The sequence below is a fragment of the Heteronotia binoei genome, chromosome 1 (genome assembly GCF_032191835.1).
Source record: "Heteronotia binoei isolate CCM8104 ecotype False Entrance Well chromosome 1, APGP_CSIRO_Hbin_v1, whole genome shotgun sequence".
NCBI classification, from domain to species: Eukaryota; Metazoa; Chordata; class Lepidosauria; order Squamata; family Gekkonidae; genus Heteronotia; species Heteronotia binoei.
In genome coordinates this window covers 207,524,776-207,548,766 of record NC_083223.1, presented here as the reverse complement: position 1 = coordinate 207,548,766, position 23,991 = coordinate 207,524,776, and the positions used below count along the sequence as shown (strand labels likewise).

At 40.7% G+C, this 23,991-nt stretch overlaps 1 protein-coding gene across 1 annotated transcript; it reads left to right on the top strand.

Annotated features, from left to right (window-relative positions):
- Window positions 1–1,222: 1,222 nt before the first annotated feature.
- ATF3 (activating transcription factor 3) lies at window positions 1,223–13,796 on the top strand. The gene is made up of 4 exons (XM_060247044.1): window positions 1,223–1,525; window positions 7,954–8,197; window positions 9,762–9,869; window positions 12,622–13,796. The coding sequence occupies exons 2-4, from the start codon at window positions 7,958–7,960 to the stop codon at window positions 12,817–12,819; spliced, it is 546 nt and encodes a 181-aa protein (XP_060103027.1). The 5' UTR covers window positions 1,223–1,525; window positions 7,954–7,957; the 3' UTR covers window positions 12,820–13,796.
- The last annotated feature ends 10,195 nt before the right edge of the window (window positions 13,797–23,991 follow it).

Here is a 23,991-nt window from a genome sequence, read left to right as displayed (position 1 = left end):
GCTTACTTGGGTTGGGGGTACATTCCGCGGAAGGAAAGGGGATTTTGGAATACACGCACAGGTACCGTTAAGCTCCAGGACATCTCGAGTGGTCTTTTTCGATCTGGATTAAGTCCAGTTCATTTCAGTTCTAGAACTAACTTCCAGGTCAGGGAGTCAATATCGCAATGGTAATTTTTATCAAAATTGGAACATGAGCGTAACACTCGATCGTTTGTTTTTAAAGTTAACAGGAAATCAAGGATGTCTGTAATAAGCGAGAAAGCATCGGTGGTAAGAATCGGCTCTTGGGGGGCGACACGCATGTATCAAATACTCCAGACGGCTTGTCAGAATTTTGCCTGAAGAATGGGTAATATAATGGGCGCTTCGGAGTGTTTGGTGTTACATCTTTGTCTCTCAGTGAAATCCAGCAGCTAGAAGAGAGTCCTCCCCATTCAGGTGTCCCACTGACACAAATTTCTCATCTGTGCCTCTCCTGTGTGTTGCTGGCTTTCTAAGAAAGAAACGCCTTTTGGCAAAAGAGATTTTGCATGATCTAGAGCGAGGGTTACTATCCTTGAAAAACAGGGGTTTAAACTATCCTGATGGTTTCCCGTAAAGTAGGACGCGGGTATAACCTCTTCGATCATACACGAGCCAAGTGGGGGAAATCGACAAGCCTCCGAAGGGGCAGAAATCGACACCCCAGATGGCACCCACGCCCAGTCTTTTTAATCACACACACGCATACACAAGTCTAGACAGATCCAGAAGGAGGAGCGGTCCCGTGTCCTTTAAATAGCCCTATAAAATGGCAAAGCATCATATCCTAAAAGGTGCCTTCGATGCCTGTCCTGTCCCCTCATTCAAATGGGGAGGGGGAGAGAAAGAAAGAATCCCTCCCTCCCAGCTCCACTCTCCTCTCATTTGCCCAGGCCGGCCTCGCAGCGAGATGCCAGGGATCTGGAGTCATGCGCTGGCTTGGGCACCATTGGCTCATGGAGAGATCATGCCGCTCGCGAAGGGTGTGCACATCTGGCCCCCGGCCCGGGCGGTCGCTCTGCCGGCCGGCCCGCCTGTTATGGAACGCGAACGTGCGCGCCGAGGCAGGCCTGGCTTCGTCCCGCCCCTTGGCCCGGAGAGCGGCACTGGGGAAGCCTTGCATCACCCGTGGCCCCGCCCCCCGCCTCCGAGCCCGGCTGGAAGAGGCTATTAATAGCATGACATCAGCCAGGGACTCGCGGCCAGAGTAAATAGCAGGGCTGCCCGGGTGCCTATATAAAGGGGGTGATGCAACCGCGCCGACAGCCAGAGAGTTGGAGGCGCGCTCGGGAAGAGGCAGAGGCGGCTGCTGCTGCTGCCCTGCGCCGAGGAGCTGCGGCACTCGTCCCGGCTTCGGCAGCAGCCCGCGGGTCGCCTCTTTCTCTCTCTTGCCTTCTAACTTCTCCTTAACAAGTCACGCTCGCCTTTCCTCCCCTCCCGCAGTGGGTGTTCTTTTACCTTGGAGCGCCCCGAACACTGGAAAGAAAAAGAAGAGGAACAGGTAAGGCAGAGAGGAGCGAGAGGAAGTGTGGGAAGGGACCGGGGCTGCTCTTTCTCGCCGCCAGCTGTAGAGAGTCCTGTCCCGCGCCGACTCCCTCTCCTCCAACTTTCGCGAGCGATGTTTTGGCGGGGAGGATCGCCTTCAAACAAATGTAGGAGTGATGAGACGGGAGGGAAAGTTTCTGAAGCAAATAATCCAGGACTTTTAATTTTTTTTTTTTTTTTAAGTTCAGACTCAACTGAGAGCACGTTCATTCATCCGAGCGAAGTTTTGACTGGTCGCTCAAAGACACACCTCGGCAGGCGATAGCGCCGTTTCGTTTCCGCCTCAGGCGCTTTGACTGCAGCCGCCGGACAGTTTTGCCCCTCCCCGGCTATATGGCTACGGGGCTGTTGCACAATGTAGGGGGAGGGCAGCACCTCGCTTTTCCTCGGCCTTTTTTTTTAGTTCGTTTTGGAATTCAGGATTGTCTCTCTCTACCTGCCGGAAAGCCGTGTAGGCTTCCTAGGGATGATTTTTCAGAGGAGTCTCCAACAGTTCCCGTAGTATTTTTTGAGAATATAAATTTAGAAACTATCCAATGATCCGATTGTCACTAATGATCCATTGTGGGATGGTGAGATTATGGGAAAACGCAGCGCCTGCTTTTTGAAACCAGGCGGTTTTGCCGCCGGTGGGTGGCGCGCTGCCAGAGAGGGAGAGAGAGGAGGTCGCTCGCGGTTTGGGCGCTTCTCCGGCGCGATCTGTCAGCGCGTCCTTTTAGAGGCAGCCCTTGTCGAGGGACCTGCTTAAAGCAGGCAGGTATTAAGTCCCAGTGGGGGCTCTGAAACAAAGGTTATTTCGATGTGGTTTAGGGTACTGTTTGGCACCTGGATTCTCACACTCCTGTCCCCAGAGCTCACCATGCTAACTGTAGATAAAGAAGCTGTTTACTGTTAAAGTTAGTCATTTCCAATTTTGGATGTAGGGAATCTTTATGTGAAGAATGGGAGTACATAAATTTTTAAAGGCTTTTAAGGTTTCGTTTATATAACAATACGTTAGAAGAAGTCTAGAAATGCTGTGGAGCCCCATCCTATCTTTACTGAGAAATATTATCAAAGGCAACTGTGTCCACGTAATTGCAGTATTAGGCATCATTTAATCCATTACAGTTTCATTCCAAGTAAACATGGGTAAGATTGGATTGCATGTCTTTAAGTATGAATCTGAGGTTTACTCAGAAATAAGTCCAGCTGATTCCAGTGGGACTTGTTTAAAACAATAGTTGTCCATCGTATTATTTTGCCAGTCACTTAATATGTGAAATGTAATGAAAGATTAGAAGAATTACAAGGAAATAGAGACACTTCACAGTGAAAACTGATAACTAATGATCAGAATTCCTTTTTACATATAGCAAGACTTTAAGTAAGGCCAGTAGTTAAAAAACATTTGTTCAGTTTGCTAAATCAGCAAAACCTTGTTAAGGGCACTACTGAAAAAGAGCCGCTTCAAGTGGCATATCGATTTTCTTCAGAAATCAACAGTTGCCAGTTTGGAAGCCAGCAGATAAACGTCTGCAGCGTCAAAATCCTAAAAGGTCAAATTCAGTTCAGGGTGGTTATGAACTTTAGTCACTCTTGAAGGTGTGCGTGGTTAACATATCAATGGAGCTTGATGTATAAGAAAACACTCAGAACAATGACAAAAAAAGCAAAGCTGTCAGACAAAATAAGTTCTAATTTCATATAATGAAACAAGATGAACATAAAAATAAGGTCAGGGTGCCTTGTACTGTTACAGCAAAGCTTTTAAATGTCAACCAACTTAACAGAAAGTGATCCCGCTGTTCAAAGAATATAATCTTTGGCATCCTTATTTCTACATGATACCTTCATGATCATTATAGGATAGTCTGTGGATTCTTATTAGTATTTAAGTTAAGAATAATACAATGTAACATGATAGGAAGGTAGTTCCAAAACATATATCCAGAAAATGGAAGGGGGTGGGTTAGAATCTACTGGAATTCTTTTGTCAATGAATGCCGGAATGTCAGCCAGTTGTTTTAAATACCTCTGAAGAATCTCAGTAGAGTACTCTTATTTTACAATGTGTGGGCAAATGAGATGGAAAGTTTGGGGCACCTTTATTGATACTTGGAATTAATGGCATATGATCCCAATAAGGAGCCAATCTAGAAGAAGAGGGTAGTGTTGGTAAAGGTAAAGCAGATTCCTTATATGTTGAAATCAGTCCCTGGCATCTCCAGTTAAAAGGTATTAGGCAGCAAGACTGGAAAGATTATGACTATATGATTCCTCAGAGTAACAACTATAAAAGATAGACAAGTGACTTGCATCCTGTGTACAGAATTGGATCATATTAAGCACTAAAAAAAAGACAGTTTAAGAGAACTCCTTGTATATAAATATGGTCCAAGTTTATAATGGAAATGGGGTGAAGATCTTTATTATCCTGTTGTAAAAGGATATTGTGAACAAATAGATGGGAAGCTTTTGGTACAGGGAGGTTATGTCAAGTCTTGAATTTAAATTATTTGAAAATCAGTGTACAATATTTCATAAATTGGCTTTGGAATGTTTCCCTTTGGACCTTTATGCAGTACAGTGAATCTAGGCTGATAAAGGATAGATAAATCCAACTGCAATTATATTCATTTTAGTGGAGGTGCAGATTCCTGGATACTGAAAGATGTCTCCAGTCTTTATGTTTAAGTTAACTGCATAGATGATTAAGAAACTCGACATTAGATCACTGAGAACAGAGAATGGACATCACCAAAAATAGCTGCCGCGGGGTGCTGGGGCCAATCAGAAAATGTCTACCAATGGGTTTTGGAAGCAATCACAAAATGTTGGGGAGTTGAAAGCCAAGGAACCTCCAACTATGCAGTCAGATATTTCTGGGTTTTCTCACTCCAGTGAGGTGGAGGAAAGGTAGGACTTGCTCTATGCTGTGAAAAAATATGCTTTGGCAGAGGAGCAAATGGGCACCAGAAACCAGTCAGCGGGCACCGTAGTACCTACTGATGTCACATTAGGGATCACTGATTTACACAGACTATATATGACAATTCTTTAAGCAGAGAGTGTACCAGCAAAATGTATATAGTAGATTGTGTATATAATGATAGAATACTGTCTGAAAGTAAGAAAGCCAAGTTCTAGTTCTTACTCAGCTATGGCATATTTTTCTGCCTTTCAGCTTAACCTGACCCACAGCACCTTGGAGGGTAGGATGCTGATGTCACAAAATCAAATGCAAGGGGTCAGTACTACCATGTGTGGGGTAAAATCAGCATTGATGAAGCACATATTCATGCAGAGCTCATGTCTTTCAAGTGTCACAACCCTCTGACTTGGAAACCTTTCTGCTTAACCCTAGATTTGTAGGGCTGGTTGTTGTCATTAGTGGTGAGGGAAGATTACTGGACTAAATTCTCTAACTGAAATACAATGGAGGATATATATTAACAGCAACATGAGATAAAATCACTGTATTCCATCACCAGCATTCTCAGCTATTTTTCTGCCAGGGAACTGGTGTAATTAAACCTTGGCTGCTTCCCAAGCCTTCAGAACTTTGCACTGATAACAACAGTGAAGCCAGCACATAGAATCAGGCTTCAGAAATTGGCTATGAACCATGTTTATAATTAGGGCCTCTGTGTGTTCCTGTTTCCCACCTTTGCACAAAATTATTCCTAGAACTCAGCATCATGAGAAACTTTCTAATTTCTAATTCTTATTGCTGTGAAGATAAGCTTGAATATTAATGGGTTCTTCATAGCTACCCACGTGAAATAAAATGATAACTACAATCAAGAAAACACATTGATGAATGTGCATTTTTATAAAGGTATTTCATGTTCAGTTAGGAATTTACTCATTGGAGGCCTTACTTATTTGTTTTTATTACATTGTTGCTTTATTATTGAAATAAAGCAAGTTTTTCTTCAGCTGAAACTTCAGGGTATGTTGTTGACTACAGCAAAGTATCTTTTACCCCTTAGAAGGATTAAAGGATATCAGCATTTGAGCTGTGACTCATAACTAGGGGATTTCTGAAGAAAATTATTTAAGTTTCCCAAGGTTTGTGAAAACAATGCCAGGAAATCTTCTCTCCTTTGATAATAAACAGGTTCTCTAGTTGTCTGTTATTTGCTTTGCATATCATAGAACTCTTACTTACAAAATACGCCTCTGTAGAAATTAACAGAAACCCCTTATCAAGATTGTCAAATGCATGTGATTGGCCAAGGTTTCCCGGGGCACATAATATTTTGTGTGTAAATGTACATGTGTACCACCAATACACATGAGAACCTGTTGTCATATATGAAGCAACCACTGATTGTTGAAGACTAAGGCAAATATAAAAGGGAAGGCTGGGATAAGGGAACTGTAATGATTTTAAAACTTTTGTCATAAGCAAATTTTGGTTGGTTTGTACGTGGGAATACAATACACCGGTGTGGCTGTTATAATGAGGGTTGCCTGGCTCTAACCATCATCTAGAGCTATAATTACAAAGAGATATTACATCAATCAAATCTCAGCTGTCCATAACAGCTTCATTTATGTACATCAGTGCCCAAAGGCAGTAATTAAATTATCCATTGTTAAACTAATTCTAATAGATTTTGCTGTAAGGTTGCTTCCTCAATTAAAATGGAGTTATTCAGGAACTACTCCAAGAAGCAAATATTGTATTACTTTGAACACTGATGCTACAATCCCAATGAGAGCCAGCATGGTGTAGTAGTTAACAGCAGCGGACTCTAGTCTGGAGAACTGGGTTTGATACCCCGTTCTTCCACATGCAGCCAGCTAGGTTATCTAGGGTCACTCACAATTCTCTCAGAACTCTCTCAGCCCCACCTACCTGACTGTTGTGGGGAGAGGAAGGGAAGGGGATTGTAATCTACTCCAAGACTCCTTTGGGTAGTGAAGGGAAGTAAAAAACCAAACTACTACTACTCCTTTCTTCTTACATTTTCCTGGAAGTAAGCTTCAATAAATAAAATGACATTTACTTTTAAGCAGACTTGTTTAGGATTATTCTGAGCAGGGCCACTGGGGGGATTGAGCGGACAAAATTCAGGGGGCTCAAGTCAGCTGGAGGGCCCCTGAAGCCAGCCTTGTGCTTCATTCACCAAAAGGATTAACAATCTGAAGCAGTTTTGACTACAGCTACCAGGTGTGCAGAAAAAGGCAGAGTACAGTAAAAAGCACTCAAGAGCTTGCTGGCTGCTCCTTTTAGCAAAGTTCACTGAGGGAAACTGTTTGCTAATCAGATAATGTTAAGTGCGTTAGCCAAACCCATCAGCAATGGAGTAAGGCAAGATGAGTCAGGACAAGCTATAGTCCTGCTAGGATTCAGCCTCCTAACAAGGTCTATGTGGTTTCCTTTTTTCCTTTAGTTCCACCAAGCTCCTGCACAGCCAGAACTTGCAAGGGGCTCTGTTAGTGTGTTAGCAGTAAAATATGTGTGTGTGTATATATATATTGAAATCCTTTTGCTGTCTTTAATTCTTTTCCACACCTTTTCTCTTAGTTTTGCTCTTTTCCTTTCATGATCTGCCATTTATCTATCCCTACTTCTAATTATTTCCCTCCAAAACAGTTTATATAACTCTTCTCTTCTTCATGTTACCCTCACAACAATTTTGTGAGGTAAGTTAGGCTGAGAGTATGTAATGGGCCCAAAGTCACCCCACAAACTTTCGTGACAGAGTGGGGATTCAAACCTGGGTTTCCCTGCTCCTGGTTTTACACTTTAACCACTACACATTTCGCTTCCATTGCAAATGGCATGTGTGAGTGGGGGACGTGTTTAGACATAGGAAAAGGGAAGACTCTTGGAAGGAATACATGTGCAGCTGTATCTGTGAATGAGTTAAGACATTCCCAGCTGGAAGAGTTATTGACTATTAGGTATACTGATTTCAACATGCCTGACATCCACAAACCACACAAAGTGGGCCAGTTCCTGTGAAGATCCACTGTAGTCCAAGTATAAGACTGTGAGAATAGTCCATTTCAAATTGCAACGAGATAAGTGCACAAAAGCAGAGCACCTTTTGTCTTTATTTTCTATACTTGCCACACTTCATGTTTTGGTACTAAATTGCTCAAACAGCAGTGTTGGAAGCTGCCATTTGAACACAGTTTTATTTGTCAAGCTGGCTTCAGTCTCCAGTTATATTTCAGTTGGATTGCAGCTTTTCTGTATGTGTAGACAACCATTCTATTAATATGCCAGCATGTGTATTCAGTCACAACCTAGAATTGCTGGAATAATTCCATGTCCAAAGGTCATGGTTTCTGAATTGTCTTTTAGTTGAGAATTAACTGTCTTTTGACAAATAGATCTTGGTAAACTTTGAAAAGGCTAATCTGTATTCTTCTCTTTACTTTCAGCAAAATGATGCTCCAACACCCAGGTCAGATATCTGCTTCAGAAGTTAGTGCCTCTGCAATCGTTCCATGCCTGTCTCCTGCAGTATCTCTGGGATTTGAAGACTTTCCAAATCTAAACCCATTGGTGAAAGAAGAATTAAGATTTGCTATCCAGAATAAGCGCCTATCCCACAGGATGCCCTCCACATTGGACACAGTAACTGTTTCTGATAGACTGGGTGAAACATCTCTCTTTAAAGCTGAGGTACTCCATTTCAATAAAAAGAAATGTCAATGTTCAATGTTGGCATTCTAATTAATGATTAGAACTTAATGAACAAGGGGAGGAATTGTCAAGATCTCACAGTCCTTCCTTCCTTCCCCTTGCATATAACAATCTAATGATTTTTGTTTTTACAATAAGTCATAGTTTGCCGTTGCATCTTACAGGAAAGCTATGGCTTGTGTCTTCCTTGTAGACCAGGATTCCAAACTGGAATTAAACTACCCATCTTGTTCTGATAGTAGCAAACCAGATCTGAACCTAGCCATTATCTGACTGGTCTGTAGATTGGGCTGTCTAAATGAGGTTTATGTTACACTTAGGTTTGTGATCTTCTCTGTTTTTTATAATTGATGTTTGGAGGATTCTCATTTTGGAAGCAACACCTGATCTGGAAGCCTTCTTCACACTCCCCACATAAATGAGGGGAAAGGATGTAGGCTGTGGCTTCTCAGTGGTGAGGGCAGTGCACTCTCATGTTCATAGGGGCATTCTATCAACTTCAAGCCTGAGCTCTGCCATTGAAATGGCTTTTGGAGATGAGCCCTGACACAAGTTAGGCACCAGCTAGAGAATATGTTCTAGAAACTACTCTCAAAGATGTTTGCCTGAGGTTGGAGCCCTAAGCATGATGGCCTCATCTGCTACTTGGCTTCCAGGTTGCAGCATATCTGTTCACCCCTATGTACTTGACAAAAGCCACAAAACCAGGCTGCAGACAAGGGAGGAGGTCTTTACCAATTTGGCAGACCACCAAGGCATGGTAAAATATGATTTTATAAATTAGAAAAAAGACCCTTCAAGACAAAATGTACACTCAGAAGGGATGAAATACTGAGATTCATATCAGTTAAAGGAGTGGAAGGGTGGTAGAAATCAGTTTGGAAATGCTCTCTCCCCCAAATCTAAATGGTTCCCCTCCCTCATGAAAAAATTTATGGACCTTCAGCTTCTCATTATTAATTCACACTAGTCATTTGTTGGTAGCAAAGAGATCTGTCACTTTATTTTTAATTTATTTTATTCAATTTGCATCCCACTCTCCCCGCAAGCAGGTTCAGGGTGGGTTCCACCACAAAAGTCCACAAGATTAAAATCAGATTAATAAGTTAAAATACATCTAAAATAATCAGAACATTAACAGCTGGTCAGTGTTTCAACAGATAAACAGCCAATTGAGTCCCAGCTGGTCACTTGGATCTGAGGTCACTGGAGGGGAGGCCTGATAAAAAGTGGGCCTCAACTAAAGGCCAGGTGGAAGAGCTCCATTTCACATGATCTGAAGAATTGTAGTAGCTCCCATAGAGCCCTGATCTCTAATGGAAGATCATTCTATCAGGTAGGGGCCAGAGCCTAGCTGAGGCAAGTTGGACATCCCTGGAGCTGGGAGCCACAAGGAGATGTTGGTTCAGAGATTGTAGAGTCCTGCAGGGCTCATATGGGGATAGCCAGTCTCATAGTAGTTTCAGCCTGACTGTAGGTAATGCAGAGACTTGTTGATATTTTGCATAAAAAAAAGAACATGCCTTTCTTTGAATTCTTCTAGGGTGCACCTGAGGAAGATGAAAGGAAAAGACGACGGAGGGAAAGAAACAAGATTGCAGCAGCAAAATGTCGAAATAAGAAGAAGGAAAAAACTGAATGTCTGCAGAAAGTAAGCTAACTAATAATTTTTGTTGTTATGTGTCTAGGCAAGAAAGAGAATTTAGGGTCATTGAAAAAGGCTTTCTGTTGAAAATGCTTAAATAAATGGCATTGTTTGGCACTGAAATTGGTTGAATTGTATGGTTGATTATTGTATTCATGTTTGAGTTACTGAAGATGGATTCTTACATGTGTTAACTTTGTTAAACTATGATTTATTTATGTAGTTCACTTTTCCTTTCACTGACTTATACCTCTGGGCTCTTGTTACACCCTTATTCTCAGACACACCGAATATCTGGAAAGAGACAATATTAACCTTGCAGTAAAGCTTTTAAAACTGTACTGCTTAACTTACTAAAGGTTGTAGCAACACTAATATCTATTTCCCTCCTAAAATATCACTTTCATTCTATACAAGACTGGGGTATTTAATCACTTAGATCTGTATTCATAGAGCACTATCAATGTACAATATGGTGCTTTACAGCATAAGCAAAGACAGGCACCTGCCCCAAAGTGTAAAGTCTATAATAGAGAGATAACAAAGTGAGGACAGAAGCAATGAGAACAATAGATGGATGTCAACTAGAAGTGAGCATATTCTTCCAGAGTAATTAGTGTTTGTTTTGCTCCAACAGTCTTCTGTCAAATATTGTAGTACTTTGAGGAGCAGAATTCAGGTGTTAAATAGCAAATGATATGCCCCACATTCCAGATTCCATAATCCTAAAAATACTAGGGGAAGTGTCTGCCTACTAGGGCAAATGTCTTGAAATACTACGGCAAATGTCTTGAAACATAGAACACAATAAAACAGGAAGTCTTTTAAAACTGACACTTTCCCCAAAAGTTAAAACTGAAAACATAAGATTTTTGGTTGGAAAATTCTTAATTTTTAAGTCTCTATTTTTTGTTGTTGTTGTTTCTGTGTCACAAAAGAGCACTACTATACACTTGAATATAATAGAAACAAGCAAACAAAAGTTAAGGGAAATCCTTTCAAAATAAAGCCTTTATGTGCTGAAAAATGTAAAAAAAAAAACTTGAAAGTGCTTTTCAGCTAGGCTTCCCAATCCCCAGGCCCCAGCGAGGGATCCCCCAGTTTTACATGCTCCCCCCTGCCCCCAGCCAGCTGGCCAGAGAAGGAAGCCCCACCCCCACAGCCACCATGCAGCTCTAGATCTTGAGTGGGTTTAGAAACCTGCAAACAGGTCCGTTTCAAAATGTGCGTATGTCTGTGTGCCTTTTGATGTTGAGCAGGAAGTACTTCATGGGAAGGGACAGCAACACAATCCCTTGGTAACAGGGTAACCCCTGTTCTTTTAAGATGTCGTTGTGGAGGAATCAGACCCAGTAAGTGTGTGTGTGTGTGAGAGAGAGAGGGTTGCCAATCCCCAGATTTGGAGCCCCCCCCCCACTTTAGGGTCATCAGAAAGTGGTGGGGTGGGTGGAGGGCAACGTCTACTGGGCAATTATTTCCTATGGAGAATTATTCCTATAGGGAATAATGGGGAATTGATCCACGGGTATCAGGGGCTCGGGGGGGGGGCTGTCTTTTGAGGTAGAGGCACCATATTTTCAGTATAGCATCTAGTGCCTCTCCCCAAAATACCCCCCAAGTTTCAAAATGATTGGACCAGAGGATCGAATTCTATGAGCCCCAAAAGAAGGTACCCCTATCCTTCATTATTTCCTATGGAAGGAAGGCATTTAAAAAGGTGTGCTGTCCCTTTAAATGTGATGGCCAGAACTCTCTTTGGAGTTCTATTATGCTTATCACACCCTTGCTCCTGGCTCCGCCCCAATGTCTCCTGGCTCTACCCCCAAAGTCCCCAGATATTTCTTGAATTGGACTTGGCAATCCTATTTTCAGCGCATAAAGTTTTGAATGGGTTTCTTTGTATTTCTAAATTTTGAAACAGCTAAGAGCTCTTTCCCTGGGATCTCCAAATATTGGAATCACAAGTCAACTCTTACAGGAATTTTAAAAAAAAAATTTCCTGGTGTTCATAATCTATCTCTTACACTGCTCAATGGATCCCCCATATAGTTGGTTTTGATTCAAAGAGAAATTCAGTGGGGAAAGATTCAGCTGCAGTAACAGGACTGCACTAATCACTATTACCCTTAATGGGACCAACACACTTGTGCTTTAATTTTTGTTGGCATTACAAATGAGGAGTGGCTGGAGGAGTTGAGCAGGAGCTTAATGAAATGGAGGGATTTGAAGGCAGAATAGTATTACACTAGGATTCTGAAGGTAGTTCCAACCAAATGAAGGCAGTGAGGTAGAACAGATGGAATAATCTGAGAGGAAGACAAAATGGGGTTGGCAAGGCTATAAGATGCTTTAAAGGAAAGGACAAAACTGGCAGAATGAAGAAGGGGGTGGGGAGCCACTTAAGGGATTCCTGGTGAGGCTTTGCATGGTCAGGATAATGGAGAAGTAAATGACTTTAGCAGCAGAGATCTGGATATGGGTCAAGTGGTTAGAGTGTGACAAGGGAAGACAACAGGAGAAGGTTGCACTAGGCAAAGCAAAATATGTGAACTTTAGTCAAGGAGACAAAGAAGGGGCAGATTTTCAGTGTTTGCAGGGAATTCCTATGGTGGCCACTTATCCTTGCACAGAACTGTCATGTAGGCTTCTACAACCTGCTTCCTATCACAGTTATGTGAAAAAACAATACTGTCAGATTATTTTGAATTTCTTGCATAAAATGTTCAGTTTTGTATTTACATTACTCTTCTGTGATTAGGAATCAGAAAAACTGGAAACTATCAATGCAGAACTGAAAGCTCAGATAGAGGAGCTGAAGAATGAGAAGCAGCATTTGATTTACATGCTCAATCTGCACAGGCCCACTTGCATTGTTCGAGCCCAGAATGGGAGGACACCGGAGGATGAAAGAAACCTCTTCATTCAGCAAATCAAAGAAGGAACCTTACAAGGCTAAGTGACAGTGATGAGATAATGCTTTTGATATCTTTAGGGCATGTCTTTACATTAAAAAGCTCCCAAACCAGAAGCCACAGAGAAGCTATCTCTGTCACGGTCTCCTGTTAGTAAAGAGAAGGCAAAGAAGATGACATTTCTAAGCAGAAAAGAGATTTTAGCTTAGCTGTTGTTCTCCCAGTTGACAAGACTCAACCAGGTTGAAGAGAGGCCTCTGCCTTTGCTTCAGATTTAAGTATCTGCCATGCCTTCTAATTCCTAGAAGCCATATTCATGACAGTTACAGACATGCTAAACTGCTAGCATGTGGTATTTGCACTTGAGTTATTTCTAGTAGAATACTAGGACTCTCAGTGATGCACAGAATACAGACAACAAGGCTGAATGGACATCACTCTTTCTTGAGTCGGGTAGGAAACGTAAATGAAACTTTGCTTCAGATTCTGAAAAGAAAAAGGATTGCAGTGCTCAGAATGCTGCTTTCAGTTCCAGAAGGCATTGCAATGTGGTGGGAATTACTACATTTCTGTAATCTAGTGCAATGTACTAAACTAAGCATTGTACTTTTAGTTTTTACGGAAACCCTTCTGTGGGTTTTTTAATGACTCATTTTGGAGGCAAACTGTGGGGCAATATGACAGGCATCAGCTTCTTGCAAAAATGTTCATTAAACTAAATCTGAGCTTATGAAGTGGAAACATTATCCCATTTGGCTTCTTTTTAAAAGGGGAAATTCCCCTTGAGAACCCACATTATGAGTCACAGTATTCAAAGGAACTTTACAATACATAAGGCAATTTCTTATTAAGTACTGAAATTAAAGACTGTCTTTCATTATGGTTCACTATATCTGGGACTGTTGCAAGTCTTTCTTTGGCACAGTTGGCATCTTTTCCAGAGCAAGAAGCTGGTTGCTGTCAATTAACTTATGTCAACGGCTGTGTATGTGTTAATTGCACGTGTATTCAAAACGCCTCAATGACTAGTTTCATGGCTTTCTTACAAAAAGATAAAAAAATCTTGAGCCAACTTCTCCATAGTTTGATAGCTGCCCTAAACATGCAGTTTCTTTCAATATTGTGCTGCTACTGACTAAAGGCTGGAGTTTCTGAATTTCTCCATAAGCTTAAGAATATAGGAGAACCCTTCAGAACTAGGTATGGCATCCCTTATGAGTTACTCTTGTTTTAAAAACAACAATGCTGTTAATCAAATTAAACTACCTTAATGAATGCTGTTTTGGCTGGCTTATAGAACCATGCAGATCAACAGGACTGTCAGCAGGGCTTTTTTTGTGCAGGAATGGTATCAGGGGGTGTGGCCTAATATGCAAATAAGTTCATGCAGGGCTTTTTCTACAAAAAAGGCTTATGTGAAACAATGGTAACGTTGGGGGTATAGCCTAATATGCAAATTAGTTCCTGCTGGGCTTTTTTAAAAAACAAAAAAAGCCCTGACTGCCAGAAATGTTTCCTCTAATCCCAACCCCCCAACTGAGTTGAAGAGTTTGTGCAGAATATAACTGCTGTGATCTTATAATGAGCAATGGGCAGTGCAAGATCCTGCATAGCTTTAGATTGCTGCTGAGCAGGGTTTCCTGTGTTTATGCTCACATATGCAGCTTAGAGGGAACACTGATGCCAGTGGGTTCTTATGCCTGTTCTTTAATCAGGATGCCACATGCCTAACCCATCTCTCTCTGCCAGTATATGTCCATCTACATGCAGTGAGAGACCTATGCTTTATATAAACTCACTTTTCCATGTAATCTATACTTGCTGTACTAGTTTCTTTAAAAGACTAATCTTATTGGGATTTTGGTGAGTGAAATTCACTTATGAAAACTTGGTCCAAAACTATGACAAAAAGAGGTTAGAAATCCTTATAAAATTCTATAAATCTCTACTGGTGCAATCCTGAGAGAACCTATACCCTTAATTGAAGTCAGTAGCCTTGGATGGGTCTAACTCCGCTCAGCCTTGCTTTGTATATATATGTCCCCTTTTATTCCATTTGATTAACTGGATGAGAATCTGCAGGGTTCTGTGTCGTCACTCCACCAGGATTTGTTCCGGTCAGTAAATGATACGCACAATGGAAAGTTTTCTGATTACGGCTGTTGAATTTTCCAAAGCAGTTAGCTAAAGCTACCCTGCATTTAAGTAGGGATTGTTTAAACATGAACGTCTAATAAAGCTTCTAGTAGGGTTGCTTCATTGAAGAACAAGACATGAGCATGTTTAAAATCTGGTATTCCTGTAAAATCCTAAAATTATTTAATCCTACTAAATATCATGATTAGTTTTCAGCAGAAAAAAATAATGGCTCCAGCTCAGGGTAATCCATAGTTGGAAACAGGATGTTATGTTGCGTCAGATAATTGGTAGTTACTGTCTCTTCTAACAGCAGTTTTGAACCTTGCTTTCTGATGCCTTCCCCTTTTTCCATGAGAGATGGTAGGGACCTTCTGAATGCATATCATGCGTTCTGCCTAGAGATGTAAAAGTTCCAGAAATTTTGAAGCTCGGAAAAAAAACCATTTTCCCCGTTTTTTTCCTGGAAAAAATGGAAATTTTCGGAAATTGAAAAAAAAAAAAGTTACATTAGCACTTCTTTTTTCTTTTCCAGATTGAAAGTCATTCTTTTACTTTAGGAACATAAAATATGACTATGAACAATTTTATTTGGCATGAAATTATCACAACTAGCATATTAAAAATATAGTGTATCCAAACAATTACTACAAACAGAATTTACTTTTTAAATAATATTTATTTGTAATTGTAACAAATGGAGCAACAATCTCCTGAAATGTGTACTAGTTTATGTGGAACAGAAAAAAAACCCCTCCACAAAATAATTTTTAAAAATCCAGAAGTAACAATTATTCATATTTTCTCTCCACAGTATTAAATAAAAATAAAAAAATCATTCTCATAAAAAGAATTGAAAAGGGGGGAAGTGTATAAAAGGGAGTGTAGGACTAAGGGGCATGACCTAGGATGTGCTTGTCCTCAGTGCACAGAAGTTAGAATAATCTGATACCATACATATTTTTTAGAAATGATTTTGAAAATATTTGAACACCTTGTCTTAAAATATTTTATTCATCATGTTAAAATAAAACGTTCCATAATCAATTTCTTTTATTTTTTTCAATTTTTCCAATTTTGGGGAAAAAACAAAAAAGGCTTCAGGAAGAAAATGGGGAAAAAATGTTTTCCTCCTGATTTTTTCCAGGTTTTTTTCCGGGCCTTCACATCTCTAGTTCTGCCTTTGAGCTGTCATCCTTTGCCTGCTGTCCACAGGTTTTTGCACACAGATCCTCTTTCTAGCTATGGTCCTCTTTGGCCTATCAGTTCTGAGCATTTGGGTATATATACTAGGTGAAATTCCAAGTTCCTCTTATCCTTTCCTTTACAGGCCATGTTTCTGGTCATGGATAGTACCAACTACTTATTTAGTGGGGAAGAATTTTCCTCCCTTACATGTCTGTATGCATATGTGAACTGGAGTCATTATTAGTTAATTTATCATTATTATTTCTAATCTGTAGAGACAATAAATAGTGCAAACAAAATAGGCTGTAAAGGCAGGTGGTATGCCAAGTTATTTTTTTTCTTTCTGATGTTTAATATTTTATTTATAAACTTCAGTGCTCCATTTTTGACAAACCACTGATTTATACAAGCAGTGCTAATCACTTTGCAGGCTAGATTTCGACAAATGCACCTTTATAAAAGATTACTAAAACAGACTCTGCCTCTAGTTTTGTCACCAAACTTTATATAATAACAAATCCTCCAAAAAGCTGAAATCCTCACCTGAAGCAGCTATAGATATGATATTAAAAATGTGTCTAGAAATCTTAATCAGATTTCAGAAATTTAATTTTGAAAATCGGATTTATTATTTAAATTCAGTTGTGCATTAAGTATTTTCCTACCTCTTTCAAACTTATTTTTTAATGAAGGATTTTTTTGAAGTCCATGAGGCATCTGGCCATTTAATCACATAATCAGACAAAGGAGCTTGCATGTCAAAATACTTTATTTATAGTCCAGTATTTTTTTTGTAAAAAACACACACTAGATACCTCAAATGAATAGCCTTTAAATTTCTAACTAATATATGCTTGGGCGTGATGTTTGTTTATCTCGCTTTGACTTTTTACATTCTGCAACAGAACTACTTAAATTATGCTTTCTATTATCTGGATATATTGTAATGTCCAATATTGTGTTTTCAATGTATGTTTCATGTAGCAAAAATGGAAGAAGTGGGCCAAATTCAGTTTTGTTTAAATGTGATTCTTTTTCTTGCACCATAACCCATACTTGGCCATTTGGCAACTTTTTCCTTGCATCTTGTTGGACAGTAAATCCCTTATGACTTCTGCACTGATTGTGCAATATAAATGCAAAAATGGAACCAGAAGAGTGATAACTTGCTAAATTGCTACATGCAATTCATCAGCTTTGTCAAAAGAATTGTTAATTAGGTTCTTCAATTATGAGCAGCCAGGCCATAGCCCGGCTTCTTACACCTTCCTGAATTTGTTGCACAAAAAAAGAATGTAGGAAGGCATATACTGCCATTGTGGCAATTTGTGAGCCGCCCTGAGCCCGCCTTTGGCGGGGGAGGGTGGGATATAAGAATAAATTTATTATTATTATTATTATTATTATTATTATTATGGATAAGATCCAATGAAAGATCCAAAGAACTGTGAGCAGAACGAAACTAGCAGCTTGTGCTGCTCTGTAAGTGCTGGAAAATTATACAAACCACTATAATAGAGTGGTTCTATAACATGCTTCTGCCAGAGCTTGCAAGTGGGAGGACATCTTCGGGTGTAAATGTATATTTCCCATGCAACACCCTACTGTGAAGTAAGATATGGCCTTCTATGAGCATCAGACTCTTCCAGATGCAGAAGGCCTCTTTCAATCCAACCACAGATATGGCCGAAGGATACTGTCTAATTAAGTATGCTGTACCAAAGTTCCCCCCTTTGTCCACTTATTTCAGTTGTTGGCAACCAATAAAATAAAATTTGAATGGGCACTGACACTATTGTATGTATGATATTATCATACAGGTTGGCTTTGTTGTATCTATTTGCAGAACTAATCTGTCTTCAGATATTTTTATATTACTATTTTTCATGACGCAGGCGTCATGTGGCCGCTGCTGCTGCTTCAGTTAAACACAAATGTTGTTAACGAGCATGCCAAATGTTTACTATGGCACTGCTACCTTTGTCAAGGATAATCTTTGTTCACCTGTGGCTTTGTTTGTGTGTATGTATCTGAAGATGGTACTACAGTTTATATCTTCATTGCTTGAGAGAAGCAACATGACTAGATACTAGAGTCCTGGTTCCTGCACTAGAAGGCTCCCGTCTCTCTGACTTTGTAGCAGAGAGAATTTCAGCTGATGTAGCTTTATCTGTGTGAAATAATAGTAGAGCTAGTTGTTGAACTTCTCCTTGCTGGGTGAGGCACAGGCCTTTAGTGGCAGGAATAGTTGGTCAATGAAGTTGAATGGAAAAATTGATGGATGGGGGAATTGCATGGATTTAATTATCTGTTTTATTCTGGACATTTAATGCAGTAGAAGGGATTTGTTTTCTATTCCCAAGTTTTATGTTTTGATACTTTAATAATAAAAAGAACTAATATATGTTTTCTCCTGCGTGATTTAATTTACCTTGTCTGGTTTCCCTCAAAACCCTTGAAGTGTGTTTCAGTTATGCTTTAACTACAGCAGAATATCTACTCAAATTCTTTGCATGATACTCACCACTGTTAATGTCAACCCATTGCCATCTCCTCCTACTCTACACTGGAACCCCCATCCTTCACCTGCCCAGATACTGCCTGCTCCTGTTGGTAATAACAAATACTTGCAACAAACTAGACCATTTTAAAAGGATTTTAAAATATGTTTTTCTGTATGGTTAAAGTTCTTACCTGATAAATGGTCAAGGTTCTTCTAAACTAGAGTTGGCTGGAATTGTCACTATTGGAATTCTTGAATTAATCCTGACTTTTTACATTATTTCTTTTATTTCTGAAAGTTGTATAGTTCACATCTTCCAAATATCACCTGCTGCTTCCAACAAAGCACAAAAGAACAATGAAATACTATAAACACAAACAGCTCACCAGCATTAATAAAACACAGCAGAAAACCACATCCACATCTATAACAACCAATAAACCTCAAATAGGTGTGTGAGGATATATCATGATAAAAGTGGGTAAAATAATTCAGTTCCATTCAGTTCACCTAGACGCTACTCAGCTAAAAAGCTTGTTTAAATAAAAAGTTACTAGAAGGATGTCTAAAACAGAGTTGGTACCAGGTACCATATTGGGGGAGGGGCACAACAGAAAAGACCCAGGCCCTTCTGGTCACTTGCTTCTCCTACAAAGGTAGCGGTACATAAAATAGTTTGTGATAATAAAGTGGCTGGCTACATTCAAACAGGAGAAAATAGTTCTTAAAGTACTCTGGTTACACAATATAAGGATTGATATGTCAAAACAAGCCCCATGAGTTGAGCTTAGAAACAGACAACCAGTGCAGTTCCTTAAGCAGTTAATATATTGCCTGTTAGAAATCATGCAGCTGTATTCTGAACTAATTTAAGTTTCTGAATAGTCTTCAAAGGCAGCTCTGCATAAAGCACTTTATAGTAATTAAATCAGGTGACAGGAACATTGATTGTGGCAGTTTAATCCTAATGCAGGCACAGCTGGAGAATTAGGTCATGCTGCGGTATTGACATAAAGCAAAAGATATCTGAAATCAAGGATCTAAAAGTATTCCCAAGCAATTAACCTGTTCTTTCAAGGACAAGTACAATCATTCAGAGCAGGCTGTCTCCTAATTTTATGATTAGCACCAGGATCAACCAACAGCACTTTGATCTTGTCTAGATTGAGTTTTAGTTTATCCAGCCTGTTACCAACTCTAGAGTTGAGGGCTTCCACTGCCTTGCTGGATTCTGATGGAAGCAGACATTGTCCTAGTAAAAGCAAAATGGTATAGTTTTCAAAGAGTAAAGTACACTTCCTCATGCTGGAGGAGGGGTTACCATATGACAAATCAAGCCATGTATTTGTATACAGATATAATTAATTTCCTTCCCACTTTCTAGTACGATATTTAAAAATGTTAACAGTGCTTCCTGGAAGTCTTATCCATATCTGGCACTCTGCTCTCAAATATGAACTATGTAACTCAAGAAGAAGCTGAAATAGCATCATTTCCGAGTCCTAGCAAATGCAAATTACACCCATATATTTACATATTATACACAGTATGTACCAAACCCAAGAAAGATTTAACATTTACACAGAGTACTTCTGTTTTATAACTTGGAAACGTTTCCAGCTTTTCAGTATAAATAAAATGAGAGTGAGGTCCTAGTCTGAAACTATGACAACAACACTAACTGGCTTTTGTGGGGTGGCTTCTGTTGAACAGTATTAGCAAGCAGCCAGGCCTAGGTGAATCAGGAAAATCATGCAATAACAAGTCCCCGGATAGTTGCTTGCCAGGCTTGGCCCCAGTGACTCCTCCCTCAAAGGCCAGTAAAGTCTGACCCCACCCTGGCTTTTTACCATCAGAAACCACAACTGGTACTGGCTGGAAAACTGCTGTGGTTGCCAACCAAAGGCCACTGAAGGCTTCAATTTCTTAAAGCCACAATAGTTCCTTTTATCTTTTCAGGATATTTGGGCCTTAGATCAGTTAACACTGGATTTCTGTTTTGCATAATTAAGTTAACTATGACTTGCTTAGCTACAGTAAAATAAAAGCTCCTCAGTTCCACCATTCTTTCTCTAAGAGAGGCCAATCGGACACCCAAGGAAATTCAATACATGACATGATACAGACTAGATTTCCATAAGATAGCCATCTTACGGTTGGGAAATTCCTGGATATTTGGGAGCTGGAACCTAGAGAGGTCAGGGTTTGGGGAGGGTCCTCAATGGGGTATAATATCATAGAGTCCACCCTCCAAACCATATTCTGCTAATGAACTCATCAATTATTATTCCAGAACTTCTCCAAGTCCCACATGGAGGTTGACAACCCTTTACCAGTAACCAGGTAACTGGTAAATAGCTGGTTAAAAAGCACAGCAAGAAATAATGTGGATTTAATTTTACTTCAGGCAACTGAAATGTCATGAAGTGGAAAGTCTCTCAGCTTTCCTTAACCTTACTTCTTTGTCAACTGGGATAAGAAATAAGGAAAAGGCTTTTAAGAGGACAAATTTGTTTACCCAAAAGTTCTCTGTTCATGACTCTACCTAGCCTCTGATTTCAAAGAACACCCCTAAAAATATTATTTGCCTCTTCCATTTTCTCCAAAGCTCAGACACAGGCAAAAGTTCTCCCTTACTGTATGTGAGCAGTGAGGTTCTGCAAGAATTCTTCCTTTAAGCCCCTCAGGTGTTCTCTTTAGTGTTCAAGTCAAGATAGTAGTGATCAGCTGAGGTTTCCTTTGGAAAGTCTCTCCTAAAACTTCAGTTGCTGTAATTGGTAGAGAGGCTGTTAAACATCCATTTGCCTGTGTTTTGTGGGAGTGAGCCAGTGCTGCTGCCCTTCTAGTCCTTGTTCAGTTCAAAATGTGGTACAGTTAAAAGCTGGTTGCTGAACAACAAACTACAGTAATTCATGAGGATACAAGCCACAAAGAACAATTTAATGCAAGCACTTTTATTGCTCATTGTTTGAAGCATCAATTGATTACTTGAATGCATAAATCTGTGGTCACAGATCAAACACCATGTTAGAATTTTCATATAGCCCAATGTTACCTCCAACATAATACTTCAGTAGAGGCATTTCAAAAATTCAGCTAAGTCACCAAGTTGACTAAGTTACCTCCAACATAATACTTCAGTAGAGGCATTTCAAAAATTCAGCTAAGTCACCAAGTTGACTAAGTTACCTCCAACATAATACTTCAGTAGAGGCATTTCAAAAATTCAGCTAAGTCACCAAGTTGAGTAACTGGCTGAGACACTATGACCAAAATGCTTTTGAGAACTAGCCCCAAAGTTTAAATTCTTTGCACAGTTAGATTGGTTAATTCCACTTAAGTCATTGTGCTAGGGTTGCCAAGTCCAATTCAAGAAATATCTGGGGACTTTGGGGGTGGAGCCAGGAGACTTTGGGGGTGGAGCCAGGAGACATTAGGGGTGGAGCCAAGATCAAGGCTGTGACAAGCATAATTGAACTCCAGAGTTCTGGCCATCACAGTTAAAGGGACAGCACACCTTTTCAATGCCTTCCTTCCATAAGAAATAATGGATAGGGGCACCTTCTTTTGAGGCTCATAGAATTGGACCCCCTCGTCCAATCTTTTTGAAACTTGGGGGGTATTTTGGGGGGAGGCACTAGATGCTATATTAAAAATTTGGTGCCTCTACCTCAAAAAACACACACCCCAGAGCCCCGCAGAGCAATTCTCCATGATTTTCTATGGGAATAAATCTCCCTAGGAAATAACAGAGTTCCCAGCAGATATTTCCCTCCCCTCCCCCCGCTTTCTGACAACCCTGAAGTGGGGGGGGAGGGCCTCTAAACAGGGGGATCCCCTGCCCCCACCTGGGGATTGGCAACCCTATTCTATGTACAGGTTATCATGTGAAAATTAGTCACGTGTGAGCCAGAATCTCATGGCTGAGTATCCTGAACACAGGAAGGAAAACCTGGAGGCAGTATGAGAGCTGCGGTCTGTCTTTCTCCATTATTTATCTCCAATATTTTTCTCACCCTAGCTCCTAATAGTTCCTGTCCTACTGCTCTCCTTCCCAACCTCCAAGGAAAATCAATTGCTAAAGGAGAGGTAAGAGGAGTATAAAGAAGCAACAGTGGTTAAAAAGGCAGCCTGCCGCTCTATGATCCCTTGCCATTTTCTTCTGTTCTCACCAGGAGAACTTTCAGAATTCTCAGCAGTCAGCTGGAACAACTTCTGTCACGAAAAGACTAACTAGTCGCTGTGATCTTACCGCTGTCTTCAAAGCCACCCCCCCGCGAAATCTTTCCTTTAAATCTTAAATTGAACAGGCATTTATTGCTTTTTCACAGCCTGTGTCATCCTCAGAAGAGCATGCCAAAAGAGAACTCTGCGCAGCAAACTGCAAACCAGGCCTGCCTTCGTTCTTGTCTAGTTCTTAACTTTGTCAAACCGTTCTGGTTTTCTTTATCGAGGCAATAAAGCAGTGGGCTGAGATAGATGGTTACCTGTTTTGCTTTTTTTCAAAGTGAAAAGTGTTGTTTTCAGGTGGTAGAAATGGGATTGCCAATAGGGATGTGCAAAAAAAAAAAATTCGGAATTACACGGATTCAGAAGTATACGGGGAAAAAAATTCGGATTCCCCGTATACTACTGAATACCATATTCGGAATAGCCGCATATACGGTAATGCGCGGCTATTTCCGAATATACGGCCCTATTATACCCTATGGGCCTTTGAAATCAATGGCAAATAGGGTATATTTGAAGCCGCCTGGAGGGGGGGTTTGAGGGAGAGCCCCCAAATTTGCAGGGGACCTGCAGGGGACTCTCCCCTCCAACCCTCCCAAGTCCCAAAAAGATTGGGCCAGGGGATCCCATTCCAGGGGCACCCAAAGAGGGTGCCCCTATTCCATCATTATACCCTATGGGCCATTGAAATCAATGGCAAATAGGGTATAATTGAAGCCGCCTGGAGGGGAGGGGGTTTGAGGGAGAGCCCCCAAATTTGCAGGGGACCTGCAGGGGACTCTCCCCTCCAACCCCCCCAAGTCCCAAAAAGATTGGGCCAGGGGATCCCATTCCAGGGGCACCCAAAGAGGGTGCCCCTATTCCATCATTATAGAAGAAGATGAAGATATTAGATTTATATCCCGCCCTCCACTCCGAAGAGTCTCAGAGCGGCTCACAATCTCCTTTACCTTCCTCCCCCACAACAAACACCCTGTGAGGTGGGTGGGGCTGGAGAGGGCTCTCACAGCAGCTGCCCTTTCAAGGACAACCTCTGCCAGAGCTATGGCTGACCCAAGGCCATTCCAGCAGGTGCAAGTTGAGGAGTGGGGAATCAAACCCGGTTCTCCTAGATAAGAGTCCGCACACTTAACCACTACACCAAAAAGGCAGCATGAAA